Source organism: Trichechus manatus, unplaced genomic scaffold (genome assembly GCF_000243295.1).
Source record: "Trichechus manatus latirostris isolate Lorelei unplaced genomic scaffold, TriManLat1.0 scaffold00065, whole genome shotgun sequence".
NCBI lineage: Eukaryota > Metazoa > Chordata > Mammalia > Sirenia > Trichechidae > Trichechus > Trichechus manatus.
Window position 1 is genome coordinate 8551263 of NW_004444001.1, and position 18365 is coordinate 8569627.

General features: G+C 42.3%; 1 protein-coding gene across 1 annotated transcript; it reads left to right on the forward strand.

Moving 5' to 3' along the window:
- The first annotated feature begins 1838 nt into the window (after window positions 1-1838).
- On the forward strand, window positions 1839-17998 carry CNPY3 (canopy FGF signaling regulator 3). Its single transcript, XM_004379559.3, is given in 7 exon segments — window positions 1839-1922; window positions 1924-2212; window positions 14014-14137; window positions 14809-14905; window positions 16360-16482; window positions 16709-16826; window positions 17161-17998. Coding segments are annotated over 7 exon segments (1056 nt in total). The 3' UTR covers window positions 17382-17998.
- The last annotated feature ends 367 nt before the right edge of the window (window positions 17999-18365 follow it).

Below are 18365 nucleotides of genomic sequence, written 5' to 3' on the forward strand. Positions count from 1 at the left end.
GAGCAGTACAAACGGACTGAGGTTACATACTTACAAAAAAAAAAAAAAAAAAGCCTTAAATTTTTACAAACTGCCAGATACACTTTTAATTCCTTAACCTATTTGAGCTTCCCAACCACAGGCAAGCCTCACATAGCAGCTAGGCAGATCACTCGACATCATACAAATAGAAACTGAAGCTCAGAGATAAAGTTATTTGTCCTGGTTCTCACTGGGACAAATCTAGAGTTGCTGGGCACTAAGAAAGCTGTCTGAAGGTTGGAGACTGCTTGAGTCTTCCTAGTCTCATCCACAGCAGCTACTAGAGTGATGGGCAATAACACAACAATAAAATAAAAAACAGGTGCTCAGGCACAGAATGTGGAAATTATTCAACAAGATCATTAACATCACATGCAAGATCATTCAAAAATGGTTGCAGCAGTACATTGACAGGGAACTGCCAGAAATTCAAGCCAGATTCAAAAGAGGACATGGAACAAGGGATATCATTGCTGATGTCAGATGGATCTTGGCTGAAAGCAGAGAATATCAGAAAGATGTTTACCTGTGTTTTATTTACTATGCAAAGGCATTCAACTGAGTGGGATCATAACCAATTATGGCTAACATTGGGAAGAATGGGAATTCCAGAATACTTAATTGTGCTCACATGGAACTTGTACATAGACCAAGAGACAGTCATTGGAACAGAACAAGGGGATACTGAGTGGTTTAAAATCAGAAAAGGTGTGTGTCAGGGTTGTATCCTTTCACCATACTTATTTAATCTGTATGCAGAGCAAATAATCCGAGAAACTGGACTATGTGAAGAAGAATGTGGCATCAGGATTAGAGGAAGACTCACTAACAACCAGCGTTATGCAGATGACACAACCTTGCTTGCTGAAAGTGAAGAGGACTTGAAGCACTTACTGATGAAGATCAAAGACTACAGCCTTCAATATGGATTACACCCCAACATAAAACAAAAATCCTTACAACTGAACCAAGAAGCAACATCATGATAAACGGAGAAAATATTGAAGTTGTCAAGGATTTAATTTTACTTGGATTCACAATCAACACCTATCTGCTGTAAAAGACCTTTTTAAAGTGTTAAAAAGCAAAGATGTCACCCTGGAGACTAAGGTGCGCCTGACCAAAGCCATGGTGTTTTCAGTCGCCTCATATACATGCGAAAGTTGGACAATGAATAAAGAAGACCGAAGAAGAACTGACGCCTTTGAATTATGGTGTTGGCAAAGAATAATGAATATACCATGGCTTTCCAAAAGAACAAACCTGTCTTCGAAGAGTACAGCCAGAATGCTCCTTAGAAGCGAGGACAGTGAGACTTCGTCTCCCTTACTCTGGACGTATTACCAGGAGGGACTAGTCCCTGGAGGACATCACGATTGTTAAAATCAAAGGTCAGCGAAAAAGAGTAAGATGCTAAACAAACCGGATTGACACAGTGGCTGCAACAACGGGCTCAAACATAGCAATGATTCTGAAGATGGCGCAGAACCAGGCAGTGTTTTCTTCTGTTGTACATAGCCAGGACCGACTGGAGGGCACCTAACAACAAGAAAGGATTTGACGACCCCGGGAAGAAAGTGACGTTCAAGGAGGCGATGAAGGCTGTAAATACGACCTTCCCCACATCTTCCAGGACCATCTCGCCCGACTTCCTCCCACTGAGGTCCAGACCACTGCTTCCTCTCCCGATTCTGTTTTTCCAACCCCTCCCAGAGCCTCCGTTGAAGATGACAAGAGATGTTGCCATAGGTCACTGAGGTCACCATCGGCTCTCTGATTGGCCAAGGTGGAAAGAAGCTCGTCCTTCCATTCGCCAGATGGCGAACCCGTACAAAGCCCATTGGCTGAGTCATCCGCGGGTCTTCGTCCTCTTTGGCGGCCGGCTGAGGCGGTGAGAGGAGGAGGCGGGCAAAGAGCTTGCTGTTGCGGTGGTTACGCCGAGACACGTGTGCAGTCCCGGAAGCAGCTTGAGGAAGCGGCCCAGCGCGCGCGGCGGGAGGGAGCGCTTCGGGGTCCGCTGGGGTCGGGTCCGGCCGGGCCATGGAGTCATCGCCTGCGCGCGCGCCCCAGCCCGGGCCCCGCTGCATGCTACTCCTTCCGCTGCTGCTGCTGCTGTCGACCCCGGAGCTGAGCCCGAGCCAGGCAGGAGCCGAAGAGACCGACTGGGTTCGACTGCCCAGCAAATGTGAAGGTGAGGAGTGTATCTGCCTGGGGGGCAGGGTTCAATGGACAAGGCTTGCGGGGAAGGGTCTGGAGAATGGAAGGTCCTGGGCTCTTGAGGGAGAGGCTTTTCATTCATTTAACCTACTGTGTGCCTGGCATTGTAGACGCTGGGGCACAGAGGTGGGCAAGAGATTCGGTCTCTGACCTCCTCGAGCTCATAAACTGGTAAAAACAAGCAATTATAATCCAGAATAATGGATGACATGAAAGGGGAAGTATAGGGCTTTGGGGACCAGGTGAGGAGCACCTATTCTAGCCTGGAACGGGGGAGGCTGTGTGTAAATAGCTTCCGGAAAGGCTTCATATGGGAAGCCTGAAGAGTAATTAGGTGTCAGCCAAGTGAAGAGAAAGAGGCTACAGACTAAGGAGGCAAAGAACGGGTTTGAGGAACTGAAAAGTTCTCTGTGACTTGTCTTGGGGGAAAAAGAACCTGAGACTATCCCCTTCGTGCCTCACCCCAACCTGATCTGTATAATTGTCTACCACCGCTAAACTGAGCTCCTTGAGGATAGAGACTTCTAGGGCTTGGCGGGGAAGAGTCTTAGATATCAGTTAACAGAGTGCCTGGTAGGCACTCAATAAATGTTTGTGGAATAAATATGAATAAATGGGGGCTGTAAAAAGGGCCAATAACTGGAGGTACCAAATTGCTGAGAGTGAAAGTTGAAGAGGGCTTGTAGGTGGGTGTGTGCGGAGGAGACAGGAGGGTCTGAGACCTAAAGGGTCACCTTAGGGGAAGAATAGAGTCTGGGGGAACTTCGTGAGGGAGGATTTTAGGAATATGGAGAAAAGGAGTGAGTCCCAAAGAAGTCGGGGTAGAGCAATGGAATTTCCAAGAGTCAGGACTATGAAGGTCCTATCTCTTCTTCCCCTCTATTTCTTTCTCAGTTTTATTCTCAGACCTTCACAATCACTCTGTCCCACCTCCTTAACCCCAGGCACCCCAGAAAGCTGACTATTAATTCACCTTATTGTAATTCAAAGCTTACAGCCAGATATTCCCTAAGCACTAGAAGTGAGGGTGCAGTGATTTGGGCCCATAATCCTTCCATTTGAAAGATTTAAAGTCCAGATGCTCCAGAGATAAGCTGACTTCGCTGTTTGGGCCCCCAGTATGGATTCTAGCCTGTGCCTCCCTCCCTCTCTGGAACTAAAACAGTCAAGATTATGATGCTTTCCTTTCACTCTTCCTCTAGTGGTTACTAACTAACAGCCTTTGGAGGTTTCACTTCCTCTGTGTTTTCTAATTCTGTCTTCAAAAAGTCCCTACCTTTCTCTTACTGTTCTCATAGTTTAAGCAGCTCAAATTTATTTTCCCTTAGGAGGCAATCACAGATTTATAGAAGCATAGAGCTGGCAGAGATCTTAGAGATCATTCTAGACCAACTTCATTTTGTAGATAATTGATGAAGATTAGTTTAAAAGGGATTTTCAGTTATAGGATGGCTTGGCAAACTCCAACCTTAGGCTCCTCATAATTATTGTTTTTATTTTTATTTATTATTATTATGCCTTTGTTATTAAATGCTGACTGTGTCTGGCCCACAAGCCAGCCTGCTGGCTCAGTAACCTGAGTGGAATAGGCCTTGGTACAGAGGAGAGAGAACCTGCCCAGAAAAAGAGTGGCTGGATGTCTTTGAGGGTCTGGGGTCTGTGCCATGAGTATCCTCTGAGTCTGGTTCTGGTTAGGAACCCCAGAGGAGGTCTTGAGACGTGGAGGTTTGGAAGAGTTGGGAAGCAAGGTTGTCGTTAATGGGTATAAGAGAGAAAGGATGTTTCAGCCCCCCAGGCCTGGAATACTCCACATTGAGGGCATGGGAGAAGGGGGCAAAAGAGCCAGGGAAAATGATGAACTTGGTAGGGAGCCCAGATGATCCTGGGTGAAGAGCCAGGGAGGTGAGACACCCTCAATTCATTTTAGATTCTGAGATCATCAGCTTATCTTTTGGAATTTTCGTGTGTTCCAAGCTGTCAAAGTCAACAAGTAATATATACATTGTAAAATCTCACCAGAGAAGCCTTCAAGGGGATTTTTTTATTTTGGTGATAAGTTAGTTTTCTACCAAACTCTGTGGTTAGTGTTGAGGCTGATGGCATTTAGCCAGCAGACCGTGTTCCATTCAGAGGCACCAGAAACTTTTTGACCACAAACACAGTCTCTATCAGCAATATTGATTAAGTGTCCAACATAAACAGAGTCTCAGACTAAGGGAATAAAGAAGACATCCAATACATGATGCTCACTTTGGGGACCCTTTTAGTCTAGTTGGAGAAGCACATGAGATGACCAAAGGCCCGTAGTGAGAGCATGGATCCTTCAGAAGCCCCAGTGAAATCAAGAGCACCTGGGATTAGTCCCAAAGGGCTTCCTGAGGGAGGAGGCTTTTAAAGTGAGGTTGGGAGAATGGGCAAAGAAACCCCTAGAGGGCTTTAAGCACTTACTAGGGCCTCAAGCCACCACTCATCTTTCAGCTTGTTGTACTGTGGTAGCTTGCATGTTGCTGTGATGCTGGAAGCTATGCCACTGGTATCTTAAATGCCAGTAGGGTCACCCATGGTGGACAGGTTTCAGTGGAGCTTCCAGACTAAGACAGACTAGGAAGAAGGACCTGGCAGTCTACATCTAAAACAATGGCCAGTGAAAACCTTATAAATAGCAGCGGAACATTGTCTGACATAGTGCCAGAAGATGAGCCCCTCAGGTTGGAAGGCACTTAAAATATGACTGGGGAGGAACTGCCTCCTCAAAATAGAGGGGACCTTAATGATGTTGGTAGAGTCGAGCTTTCGGAACCTTCATTTACTAATGTGGCATGACTCTAACAGAGAAGAAACAGCTGCAAACATCTATTAATAATCAGAACGTGGAATGTATGAAGGAAGAATCAAGGAAAATTGGAAGTTGTCAGAAACAAAATAGAACATAGAAACATCAGTATCCTAGGCATTAGTGAACTGAAATGAACTGGTATTGGCCACTTTGAATCAGACAATCATATCGTCTACTATACCAGGAATGACAAATCGAAGAGGAATGCGTTGCATTCATCATCTAAAAGAACATTTCAGGATCTATCCTGAGGTACAGCACTGTCAGTAATAGGATAATATCCATATGCCTATAGGAAGACCAGTTCATATGACTGTTATTCAGATCTACACACTAACCACTAATGCCAAAGATGAAGAAATTGAATAGTTTTACCAACTTCTGCAGTCTGAAATTAATCAAACATGCAGTCAAGATGCATTAATAATCACTGGTGATTGAAATGCAAAAGTTGGAAACGAAGAAGGATCGGTAGTTGGAAAATATGGCCTTGGTGATAGAAACCATGTTGGTTGGAGATCACATGTTAGAATTTTGCAAGACCAATGACTTCTTCATTGCAAATACCTTTTTTCAACAACATAAATGACAGCTATACACGTAGACCTCACCGGATGGAATACACAGGAATGAAATCAACTACATTTGTGGAAAGAGACAATGGAAAAGCTCGGTATCATCAGTCAGAACAAGACCAGGGGCTGAATGTGAAAAACACCATTAAATGCGCATACGCAAGTTCAAGTTGAAGCTGAAGAAAATTAGGACAAGTCCAGGAGAGCCTAAGTATAACCTCGAGTATATCCCACCTGAATTCAGAGACTATCTCAAGAATAGACTTGACACATTGAACACTGATGACCAAAGACCAGACGAGTTGTGGGGTGACATCAAAGACATCATACATGAAGAAACCAAAAAGTCATTAAAAAGACAGGAAAGAAAAGACCAAAATGGATGTCAGAAGAGACTCTGAAACTTGCTCTTGAATGTAGAGTAGCTAAAGCAAATGGAAGAAATGATCATGTAAAAGAGTTGAACAGAAGATTTCAGCTCAAGAAGACAAAATAAAGTATTATAATGAAATATGCAAAGACCTGGTATTAGAAAACCAAAAGGGAAGAACACAGTTGGCATTTCCCAAGCTGAAAGAACTGGAGAAAAAATTCAAGCCTTAAGTTGCAATATTGAAAGATTCTATGGGCAAAATACTGAATGATGTAGGAAGCATCAAAAGAAGATAGAATACCCAGAGTTACTGTACCAAAAAGTAGTAGTTGATGTTCAACCATTTCAGGAGGTAGCATATGATCAAGAACTGATGGTACTGAAGGAAGAAGTCCAAGCTATACTGAGGGCGTTAGTGAAAAACAAAGTTCCAGGAATTGACTAAATACCATTTGAAGTGTTTCAACAAACGGATGCAACGCAGGAAGCGCTCACTTTTCTATGCCAAGAAATTTGGAAGACAGCTACCTGGCCAGCTGACTGGCAGAGATCCATATTTGTTCACGTTCCTAAGAAAGGTGGTCCAACAGAATGTGGAAATTATCAAACAATATCATTAATATCACATGCAAGTAAAATTTTGCTGAAGATAAAAATGGTTGCAGCAGTACCTTGACAGGGAACTTCCAGAAATTCAAGCCGGATTCAGAAGAGGACGTGGAACAAGGGATATAATTGTTGATGTCAGATGGATCTTGGCTGAAAGCAGAGAATACCAGAAAAACATTTACCTTTTATTTGCAAAGGCACTCAACTGTGTGGATCATAACCAATTATGGCTAACAAAGGGAAGAATGGGAATTCTACAATGCTTAATTGTGCTCATGTGAAACCTGTACATAGACCAAGAGGCAGTCATTTGAACAGAACAAGGGGATACTGAGTGGTTTAAAATCAGAAAAGGTGTGTGTCAGGGTTGTATCCTTTCACCATAGTTATTCAGTCTGTATGCTGAGCAAATAATCTGAGAAGCTGCACTATATGAAGAAGAAGCGGCACTGGGGTTGGAGGAAGCCTTACAACAACCTGCAATATGCAGATAACCTCACTTGCCGAAAGTGAAGAGGACTTGAAGCACTTACTGATGAAGATCAAAGAGTAGCCTTCATTATGGATTACACCTCAACATAAAGAAAACAAAAATCCTTACAACTGCACCAATAAGCAACATCATGATAAACGAAGAAAATATTGAAGTTGTCAAGGATTTAATTTTATTTGGATTTGCAATCAATGCTTATGGAAGCAGCAGTCAAGAAATCAAATGATGTATTGGGCAAATCTGCTGCAAAAGACCTCTTTAAGGTGTTAAAAAGCAAAGATGTCACTTTAAGGATTTAGGTGTTCATGGTATTTTTCACAATGGTATTTTCCATCGCTCCATATGCATGCAAAAGCTGGACAATGACTAAGGAAGACGGAAGAAAAATCGATGCTGTTGACGAAGAATATTGAATATACCATGGACTCCCAGAGGAACGAACAACTCTGTCTTGGAAGAAGTACAGACAGAATGTTCCTTAGAAGTGATGATGGCAAGACTTCATCTCATGTACCTTGGACATGTTATCAGGAGGGACCATCACAGAGAAGGACATCATGGTTGATAAATTTGAGGGTCATTGAAAAAGAGGAAGACCCTCAACGAGATGGATTGACACAGTGGCTGCAACAATGGGCTCAAACATAGCAATAATTCTCAGGATGGCACAGACCAGGCAGTGTTTTGTTCTGTTGTACATGGGGTTGCTGTAAGTTGGAACTGACTGGATGGCACCTAACAACCACCACAACAACAAGGCCTCAGGCACACCTCACACAGTGGTAATTATCTGTTTGCACTGCTTTCTACTCCCTTCGGAATTGACTCAACAGCATCTGGTTTGGTTTTTGGTTTTCTATTCAGGGCAAGTGAGGGCACTGAGCGCTGATAATCTGTAGTGCCCCCTCCTCTGCTTACTCACGTATTTGAAGGGGATATGTGAGTTATATATATACATGTATATATATGTGTGTGTGTGTCTTAGCTATCCATGATGTAACTTTTTTAAATGTGACTATAAGTGATTGAATGCAAAAGTAGCATATGCCATTTTAGGGGAATGATATGAACTGGATTATAAAATTTTTAGTGGATGCAGGGTACTAAGATTTTTACTGTATACTGTATTTTCTACAAAAAGTTATTCCACATATTCTACAACAAAGAATATGAGTTAGTGAACTTAGTTGTTTCAACAATCAATATAAAATTCTGTTGATCTCCTACAAGAAAAATTGACTTTCAACAATTTTGTTTTAAACAGCTCATACTTCAACTTTAATGTTTGTTTCATAGTAAATGCTATAATTATAAATGAAAAAATGTCATAAATGAAAATTTAGTAATCAGAAAACAAATATTACAACAAATTGCTATATTCTTACATAGATCTTTCTCTCTAACATGTTATAATTAAAAATATTTCTACTGTTTGCTTTTACAAATTCTTCAGTGATTTTGTCATGATTAAGCTGCCGAACAATAGCTACTTCCATACATAATAAGGATAATGAATGGAGTCTTTCTTGTATCGTACACTAAGGGTTTTTAAGTCTCTTTAGGGATGAAAATGAGCATTCTGTTGTGCAGTTTGTGATCATTAAAGTTAGGAATATGCGTAAAGCAGTTTCCGCATAGGGAAATATGCATTGTATTTTATCTTTTATTATGGAATCATACATGCCTACATGAGTAAAATTTGTCTTTCTTGAATCTGTAAGCTTAGTTCTCATGTGAGAATGAAATTGTCACACTTCTCTGTAAAGGTTTGTATTTAAATAAGCCTGTATTAATTTCTTGGATGCCTTCATGCATTCTTCATTGGGTACATCCACATTGTTTAAGAAGGAAAATCTGTTTGAAAGAACTTCTTAACACTTTTGCCCTTCTTTTCACACAAGATTCAAGCATGTCAATGATGGTGTAGTGTGTGATTACATGAACTTGATCTCTGACACTCAGTACTTCTGGAGCACTTCCATCATTTACTTGTTTCTTTCTAAGGCTTCTGTGACAGTGAGCTGCTTAATTATCAGTACTTGGTAGTATTTGTTTTGTTGTATTTTCAAATTTTTCAAAAATCTTCTCTTAGATTATATAAATACCCTGTTAATGATTGGTAGAGATCTGTGCATGTCTTTAAATTTACTGATGAATCTTGGAGAGCTTGACTCATCGGTTTATATATTGTTCCACATAACTAACATAAACGCATACTCTAGTGTTTGTATTTTATTGATGATGTTTTCAGCTTCTCTTTTGGTATCTCCTTTTTGTGTCTGGTCTTCAGCAATATTTTCTAAGGTACCTAGAATCTGAGTGTACAAGTCCAGGATTACACTCGTTGCTACAGCATGTGCTTTCTGACGTGTATTAGAAAGACATTTTAATACTTGATCATTGCCTAAAAATGTTTTAAGAACTGCCCATCGTTGAGTAGAGATGGCAAAAAATGTGTAGGGTAACTGAACAGTAGAAAAAAAATCAGCTGCTCTGGATAGCAATCTACTGTACTATGTATGTCCTACAAGTTTAAGCAAATGTGCTGCACATGGTATAAAAATGGCATATTGATTACGTTCTAAAATTGTCTGTTGCATGCCTTTATAACACCCTGACGTATTGGCAGCATTGTCATAGGACTGACCTCTGCACTTAGAAAAATCAATTTTGCAAACTTCACCTAAACAGTGAAGTACTTGATTTGCAATTTCTTGACGAGTATGACTTTTTAAGCTAGTAAATGTGATAAATCGCTTGACAGGTTTTCCATCTGTTGGAGAGAGAAGTATCTTAAAACAATACTTAGCCAATCTGTGTGAGTGGAATCTATAGACAAACTGATATATCGAGTTATACTTATTTCACCGAAAATAGTTGATTGAACTCTATCACTTAGTAAGTTTATTCTTCACACATGTTTTAGACATACACCATGGGTTGCCCTTTCCTGTGTTACCATATTTTGAGATGTGACCTGCTAAACATGGATCAAACTGAGCAACAAGTTGAAGTAAACCCCAAAAATTTCCATTTTGTGGGAACCCAAGCACTTCATTTCTTCCTTGAAAAGATAGTGCACGTTCAGCGATTGTTAATGACAGCAACAATACATTGCAGAATGGCTTTGCATTACTGATGTTACTCATTAATTTGTGTTTCCAGTTCATGAGTTAAGCAAAACCATGTCTCCAGTTTAAATATGATAACATACAATCTCAGTGAATTGAACCGTTTCCATGTTTATCAGTCATATTTAGATTGTGCCAATTGCTAAATCCATCCATAGCGAATTGAAAAATGATTTAGGACTGAATAATTTACAAACAAAACAATACATAGAGCCAACTGATGAGAATACAATAGCCATTCCCTGTTACAATTTTCACCATTAACTTTGTACCCTAAAAGTATACTTTGGATACAGAATCTTGTTTGTTTACTATCCAGAAATTTTTGACACAAATTTTCAAATGATCCACTGTGATGTTGACAGTCACTTGGCCCTCTTTTGATCCAATAATTTACATCATTAGAAGAAAATTATTCCACAAAGCAGGATCTGTGTTTCTGTTATTTATGGGGTCTGCCGATGTGACAGTTTCAGATTGTAAAATAGTTTCTCTTTCTACACTATTTTTTTTATTACAACGAGCAGTGGATGCAGAATTTGGAACAAATTCCATTATATCGCTGTTAGTAATTTCAGCACTAGTGATACTAGTACAACAGTTTGTACCCGTTAAACTCGACTGTTCAATAGAAGAAGTCTCTCCTGATTCATTAGGTTTTAGAAAGAAAGTTAACTTTAGAATTGTCTTTAGTGATTCACAAATTCTTTTCGTCTTCTGCGAGCTTTCGTTTTTGCACTCAGTTTAGTTATTTCAATTTCATTTTACCAGAATATAAAATTATGTCAGTTTTTAAGTTTGGTTCTACCATAGCAGATTTGAATAATCGAAAATAAATAAAATTTATCAAATAAAATTTACATTTGAATTTGGACATTAACATAAACATTTATATATGAAAATTAGTAAGTTAAAAAAATGATTTGGAACATAGCATTTTGGTCTTCAGGTCTGAGATAGAAGAAATAGTACTTACAAGGCAGCCAGAAATAATTTCCTTTGTCTGTCCTGTGATGTCTGCTGGTGGGCCCTTCACAGATCTCCACAAGTGTTTTTGGTCTTGAAATAATACTTTAAAACTTACACAGTCACTTTCCGTCTGTTGATGCTGTGTCTTCAAAGTTCATTGGACTACTGCTGATACCGTTGGGGGCGAGTAGGATTGCAAAGAGCATGATACAAATACAAGGGTATACTCAATCTGAAGATGCATTTTGGTTTGCTTTGCGCAGGACAGGACCAGATATGTCACGAATCCCATGATTATAGTGCCGCTGGCGCGTTCTTATGTGGTCAGTGAGAGAGAACTGACTGTGAGGTTATATCCGATTGGTCCAAAATGGAAAGGAAAGTATAATTGTTATTGTATACAAAATTTGTAAAATCTACATTTTCTTTGTGGAATTGTTCAACTCCCATATTCAGAGATACATACATAATTGATGTCTAACAGTAGCACCACTTCTCAACAAGCAAGTTTGTTTTTCGAGTCATAACAATATCAGTCAGTCTCTTAAAAGAAAATTAGTCTGAAGGGAAATGGAACATAAAATACATTCATGTTTGTTATCGAAATATTCATTTAATTTATTTCCTTGAGGAGTTGTTCAATTTCCTTACGTGGAGATATGTAAATATTCTGATAAAATATAAATGTAATGTTCTGATAAACACCCTTTGTTGCTTTGTTGGTAGACAAATTTAGAAACACACTCGTTGTTGCAAAACAGAAGCATATTTTCCACGATAAATAAATATTGAATTTTGCATCCTCTTAATGTGCTTAATACCGTTTGTTAGCATATATAGAGTAATATCAAGCACTGCGTCCCACACAACAGTCAATAAAAAACAAAACTCACTTGATACGTAAATTAAAACTTTTCATGTTAAATAAATATTAATATTTCCAGTATTTTTTGGATGTTTGCTACCTTAGTATTATTTCCCATGTTAATATTATATTAAATGTGTGCCAAACATATTTTAAAGTTAAAGTTACAAATGTTATCGTTTACAAAACTTAGGACATAACTCTACGTAAATGCTATACAGTTAAAAAGTAACTTGATTGAATTCATTGCAGTGGTCGACTTAATTCGAGTAAGTTCCCTTGCTTTTGCGTGTCATCTGGGATTGGAGTTCCTGTTGGTTGTTTACCATGACGAGTATATCCTTGAGTTTGTATCATGGCAAAGAGCATTGCTGGCCCTCTTGGCCGGAGTTGCTGGGTCAGCAGATGTGGATGTACAAGACGGTTCTCTCAAAATGGATCAGAGAGCTGCTGTTTATTAATATAATCCATCCTTGCCCAGTAACCGCTCATGCTGGATCCAGTTGCATATTGGGTGAATGTAGCAAGAGTTAGACTTGCTGGCTCACCCCCACCTCTTGTTTATTAGCAAGAAATAGTATACTCCCAAGAGACCTGATCAGATAAGAAGTTTCAATTACACGGGAGGGGATGGTAGGAGACAGATGTCAGCGTAGGTGTTGAAGTGGTAGGGACCTTATAGCTTAACCTTGCATGTAGATGCGCTTGTGACCCAGTGTGAACTTTATTTCTGGCTAGCACATTCTCACACACTGGAGCTGGTATCAGTTTGATTAGTGCCCTTCCAGTTCCCTTCCATTGTGGCTCTTGCTTTTCCTTGTGTCCTGTCTGCTTGGCATCTGTGGGTCTTTGCTTTGGACAGCTGGTGCCCCTGTTTTGTTGATGCTCTAAGCATGTGCTTACCTTGCTTACTCGGTATCCGTCCCTGTTTCTACTCCTTTAGAGTGAGTGTCTGGAAGAGAGAAACCCTTGTTTTTATCTCTGTATCCCCAGGTGGTGCCTGACACGTTGGAGTTGCTTAATAACTTTGAGGAAGGGTAAGGAGAAATGAGAAAATAAATGTACAGAAGTGGTAGGAACAAGCCTCTGGAGGGGATATGGAGCAAATTGGTAGGAATAGTGAGTTGGTATTGGAACAATAATGTGAAATCAAGTAATATAACAGCCATACAAGACATTTTGGGGACAACTGGGGAACTTTGAATATGGACTGAGTACTATAAGATATTGGAATTATTGTTTATTTTCTGAGTATCATATTGTATTATGGTTACATAGGAAATCATTGTTCTCAGGAGGTGCATGATGACATATTTTAAGAGTGAAAGGTCATGGTATCTATAACTTAATTCCAAAATGGTTTAGCAGAAACAATGTATATATTGTTTATTGGAAAGAGGTTGTGGGACATCAGTAACAATTGTTGAATACAAGTGGAAGATGCATAGTTATTCACTGTTCAGCTTTTCTGTATGTTTGGAAATTTTCCAAGTAAAATGATGGAGGAAAAAGGAAATAGTAGGATAAGGGCCAAGAGTAGCAATGGGGCAGTGGATCTGGGAGCCACAGTTTCACAAAGTGAACTAACTCCTTCCCTGCCCTGGGTGTTGACCCCGTCTGGGAGAGGATGCCTGCCTGGGTCTGTTTTGCTGGGAGCTGGTCCCTGTCAAGGAGCCCTGGTGGTGCATGGGTAAGCACTCAGCTGCTAACCAAAACATCAGTAGTTTGAACCTACCAGCTGTTCCGTGGGACAAAGATATGACAGTCTGCTTCCATAAAGATTACAGCCTTGGAAACCCTATGGGACAGTTCTACTCTGTCCTGTAGAGTCGCTGAGTTGGAATCAACTCATCAGCAGTGGGTTTGTGTCCCTGTCAAGGGCCCAGGAGCACTCATGGGCTGTGCTGGGCCTCTCTTCCCCCAGTGTGTAAATATGTTGCTGTGGAGCTGAAGTCCGCCTTTGAGGAAACCGGCAAGACCAAGGAGGTGATTGACACGGGCTATGGCATCCTGGACCGGAAGGCCTCTGGAGTCAAATACACCAAATCGTAAGTAATGGGGCCTCATTATAGCTTGGCCTGCTTTGTTCCTGGAAGCCTCGGGGGCTTGACATTTCCTTCTCTCTTCCAGCCAGACAAATCTACCACCACAAGGGAGGCAGCTCTAACAGAGCTGGTTCTGCCCCAACCTAGTTGTGTGACCTACATAATCCCTTAATTCTTCTGGGCTTCAAGTTCTCATCTGTAAAAGCAAGTCACTGGACTAGAGCAGTGATTCCCAGACTCTTGGATTTCATGGACCAATGCATTTTCTTTTTCAGTGTTGGTGACATAGGATTACCAGCTTTTTATTTTGCCTGGTATAAATATTTTTTAAAATCCAAAAATCAACAAATCTTCCATCAGCTATAACGAAATAATATTTTAACATCAAATTTGAATACATTTTCTTTTATTAAAAAATATAAATACAGGCTCAGTTAACTTTATAAAATTCCTTATTTTCATTATTTTGCCTTAGACCCGTTAAAATTTTGTCTCTCTGGTCTGTGTTCCAGCATTCAGAGCCCCCAGACCAGATGAGCTATCTTCCTTACAGCTCTGACTTCCCGTTGGTGAGATGCGCAGGTGTTGGGGCAGCAGGGCTGGAGGGACAGACAGCTAACCCACTGGGGCTAGGAGGGAGGAGCTCAGTTCCTCTTGTGCTGCTGTCTTGGCAGGGACTTACGGTTAATCGAAGTCACTGAAACCATCTGCAAGAGGCTCCTGGACTACAGCCTGCACAAGGAGAGGACCGGCAGCAACCGGTTCGCCAAGGTTGGGTTTGTGCTTGTCCTTCATCCCCTCTGGGGTCAGGCCTTCCTATATGTAAGTGTGTCTGCTTGGTTTGGGGGAGATTTGAAGACCACACCTTGGGAGGTGCTTTTCTTAGCCCCTTCTCATTGCTTATTGATGACTGTTTGCACATTGCTTAACCTTCCATCCTAGGTGGCCTGAGTTTTCATTGGCAGTAGGAACGTCCATCATGACCTGGGCCTGCCCATCAGGGTCCTGCCTCAGTCTCCCTAGGGGCCTGAAGCATGTGAGCAAGGAGAACTGAGCAAGGTCCAGGATGTGAAGAAGCACGGGGGCTTAGGGGATGTCAGAAGACACTTGGTGGGTGGTGATTGCCCGTTCCCTCCTCTGGGCCCACATGGCTGGTACCTGGACTCCACAGTGTGCCCGTGTCCCTTGTAGTACACTAACTCTGCACAGAGGCTTCTGTACCTGGCACATAGTAGGAGTGTTGCCTTTACATTTTTCCACCAAGTACCCCTTTGGCAAAGGAAATTGGTCATAAATCCCTAGGAGACCTCAGGATATAATCCTAAACAGCATAAGTCTTAGGTTTTATCTTTAAAATTTGTGTGAATTTTATGCTTTACTTGGTAATAAACTCATGGTTGAAACATATAAAAATGTTTAAAATTACTTTCCACAGCAAAAGATTAGAAACAACCTAAATTTTCATCAGTAGGGGAGTAGTTAAATAAATGGATATAACCATTTGATGGAATATTATGCAGCTATAAAAAAAGAATGAGGTAGCTCTTTATGAACTGAACTGAAATTATCTCCAGATACATTGTTATGTAAAAAAAGCGAGGTGCAGAATCGTGTGTGTGATACACTGTTGATTATGTAAAAAGTGTAAAAAGGATGAATATATTTGTATGTGTATATTTCCTTGTATTTATATGAATTAACTCTAGAAAGATAAAGGAAATAGTATGTTGTCTTTGAGAAGACCTGGATAGCTAGGAGAGATTTTTAACAGAATAAAGGGTCTTCCCTGCCTCTGCCGTGCCTTCTTCTCACCAAGGAAAGACACAAGCTCTAGGAAGAAATCAGAGTGGGGCATGGGCCTGGATGTAGGGAAGTGACTGTGCCCAACCACAGGGAGGGAAAGGGCCAGGACTAACTTTATTTCCTGGAAAAGGCTAAAGGTAGGGCAATAGCAGATCTCTTTAAAATGAGACCTGGGGAAGTAGGGTGTGTGTGTGGGTGTGTGTGGGTGTGTGTGTGGGTGTGTGTGTGGGGTGTGTGTGTGTGTAGGGGTTGTGGAAGGCAGGCTTAAAAGCGGAGAGAGCGAAAGGTAAGATCAAGCATGAGAAGCCTTAGAGGGTCCTTACTTCTCAGAGCTAGGTCTTCGGGCTTCCATCCCCACCAGGAGAGGAGGGAGAGATGTAGAAAAGGTGGTCCTGCCTCTCATGTCTAGCCACCTCTTCCAGGGCATGTCAGAGACCTTTGAGACGCTCCACAACCTGGTGCACAAAGGAGTCAAGGTGGTGATGGACATCCCCTACGAGCTGTGGAATGAGACCTCGGCAGAGGTGGCTGACCTCAAGAAGCAGGTACAGGCCCTTCAGCTCTCGGGGCTGGGTGGAGATTGGGTCTGTGCCTGAGGACGGCCACCAAGAGCGGGGTGACTGATCAGGACATTTCACCTCCCTGGCTTCAGTGCCCTTAGGAGAACCACAGCCACCTGCCATCTTGCAGTGGGTCGTGGGGCCCAGTGAGCTCATCTGTGAGGCAGCCCGGTGCTTGGGCTTTGCCAATGCAAGACATTGTGATTAACAGTGTGACGTGCTGGTGGAGGAGTTTGAGGAGGTGATCGAGGACTGGTACAGGAACCACCAGGAGGAGGACCTGACGGAGTTCCTGTGTGCCAACCATGTTCTCAAGGGAAAGGACACCAGTGAGTCTAAGGGGAGGGAGAGGGCAGGTGTGTGGTCCTAGAGGATTTTATGGTTTGCTCCCCCTCAGGGGAGGTGGGTAGGGAGAGGATGGAAAGGAAATTGAGCGCGTCATAGGATCTCTGCCCTTGAGGAGCTTGATGGACGTGGTGAGGTAAGAGGCACTGGAAGCAGGTGCAGAACAGCATGTGGATCACAAAGATGCCCCCAGGGGGCCTGGTGGCCACAGTGAGGGAGGAGGCAGGTGCCAATTCCAGTTGCTCTCCAGTCAGTGTTCTCACCCAGGAAGCCACTCCTGAGGTGCCTCTATTGAAGAATCCTCTCTCCTCACCCCAGGTTGCCTGGCAGAGCAGTGGTCGGGCAAGAAGGGGGACACGGCCGCCCTGGGAGGGAAGAAGTCCAAGAAGAAGGGCAGCAAGGCCAAGGCCTTGGGCAGCAGGAGCGGCAGCAGCAAACAGAGGAAGGAGCTGAGTGGCCTCGAGGGAGACCCTGGCCCTGAGGAGGAGGGCATCCAGAAGGCATCCCCACTCACACATAGCCCCCCCGATGAGCTTTGAGCCTAACCCAGTGTCCCCTGTACTGAGGGTATAGCAAGAGACCCCTGACCTGGAAGCTAAAGAGGCTGGGCAGGCTCTGACAGGCAAAGGCAGCTTCTCCAGCCCCAGGTTCCTCCCTGCCTCGGCTGTGCCCTCTTCCCACCAAGGAAGGCACAGCCCCAGGAAGAACTCAGAACAATAGTGGTCAGCCTGGGCTGGCCTTTTCCCTCCACTAAGCATCTCTCCTGACATGGACTTGAGCAGGCCATGCAGTTTCAGGACTGCTGAGGACTCCAGTGTGAGTGGGGGGTGGGGGTTGGAGGTGGGCACCAGGACTGGAGTCCAAAGGAGGCACGCCCAGCCTCCACTCCCCATGCCTCACCCCACAGGGAAGCAAGACTGCAGCACCCACAGCTCTTCTTCCCTGCCAAACCCCTCCTGTAGACACCTTATGCTCTTCTGGCCCTTCTCCCCGGACCTCACAGTGTGGTATGCAGAGTAAAAACCTCTTGGCAAGTTAAATGAAATTGAGAATAGAAAAACAATTGAAAGAGTTAAGAAGACCAAAAGCTGGTTATTTGAAAAGATCAACATAATTGATAAACCATTGGTCAAACTGACAAAAGAAAAACAGGAGAGGAAGCAAATAACCTGTATAAGCTATGAGATGGGTGATAATCACAACAGACCCAACTGAAATTAAAAGAATCATGACAGAATACTATTAAAAATTGTACTCTAACAAATTTGAAAACCCAGAGGAAATGGACAAATTCGTAGAAACTCACTACCTACCTAAACTAACACAGAGGTAGAACAACTAAATAAACCAATAACAAAAGACGACATTGAAAAGGTAATTAAAAAACTCCCCACCAAAAAAAGCCCTGGCCCACATGGCTTCACTGGAAAATTCTACCAAACTTTGAGAGAAGAGTTAACACCACTACTACTAAACGTATTTCAGAGCATAGAGAAGGATGGAATACTCCCAAACTCATTCTA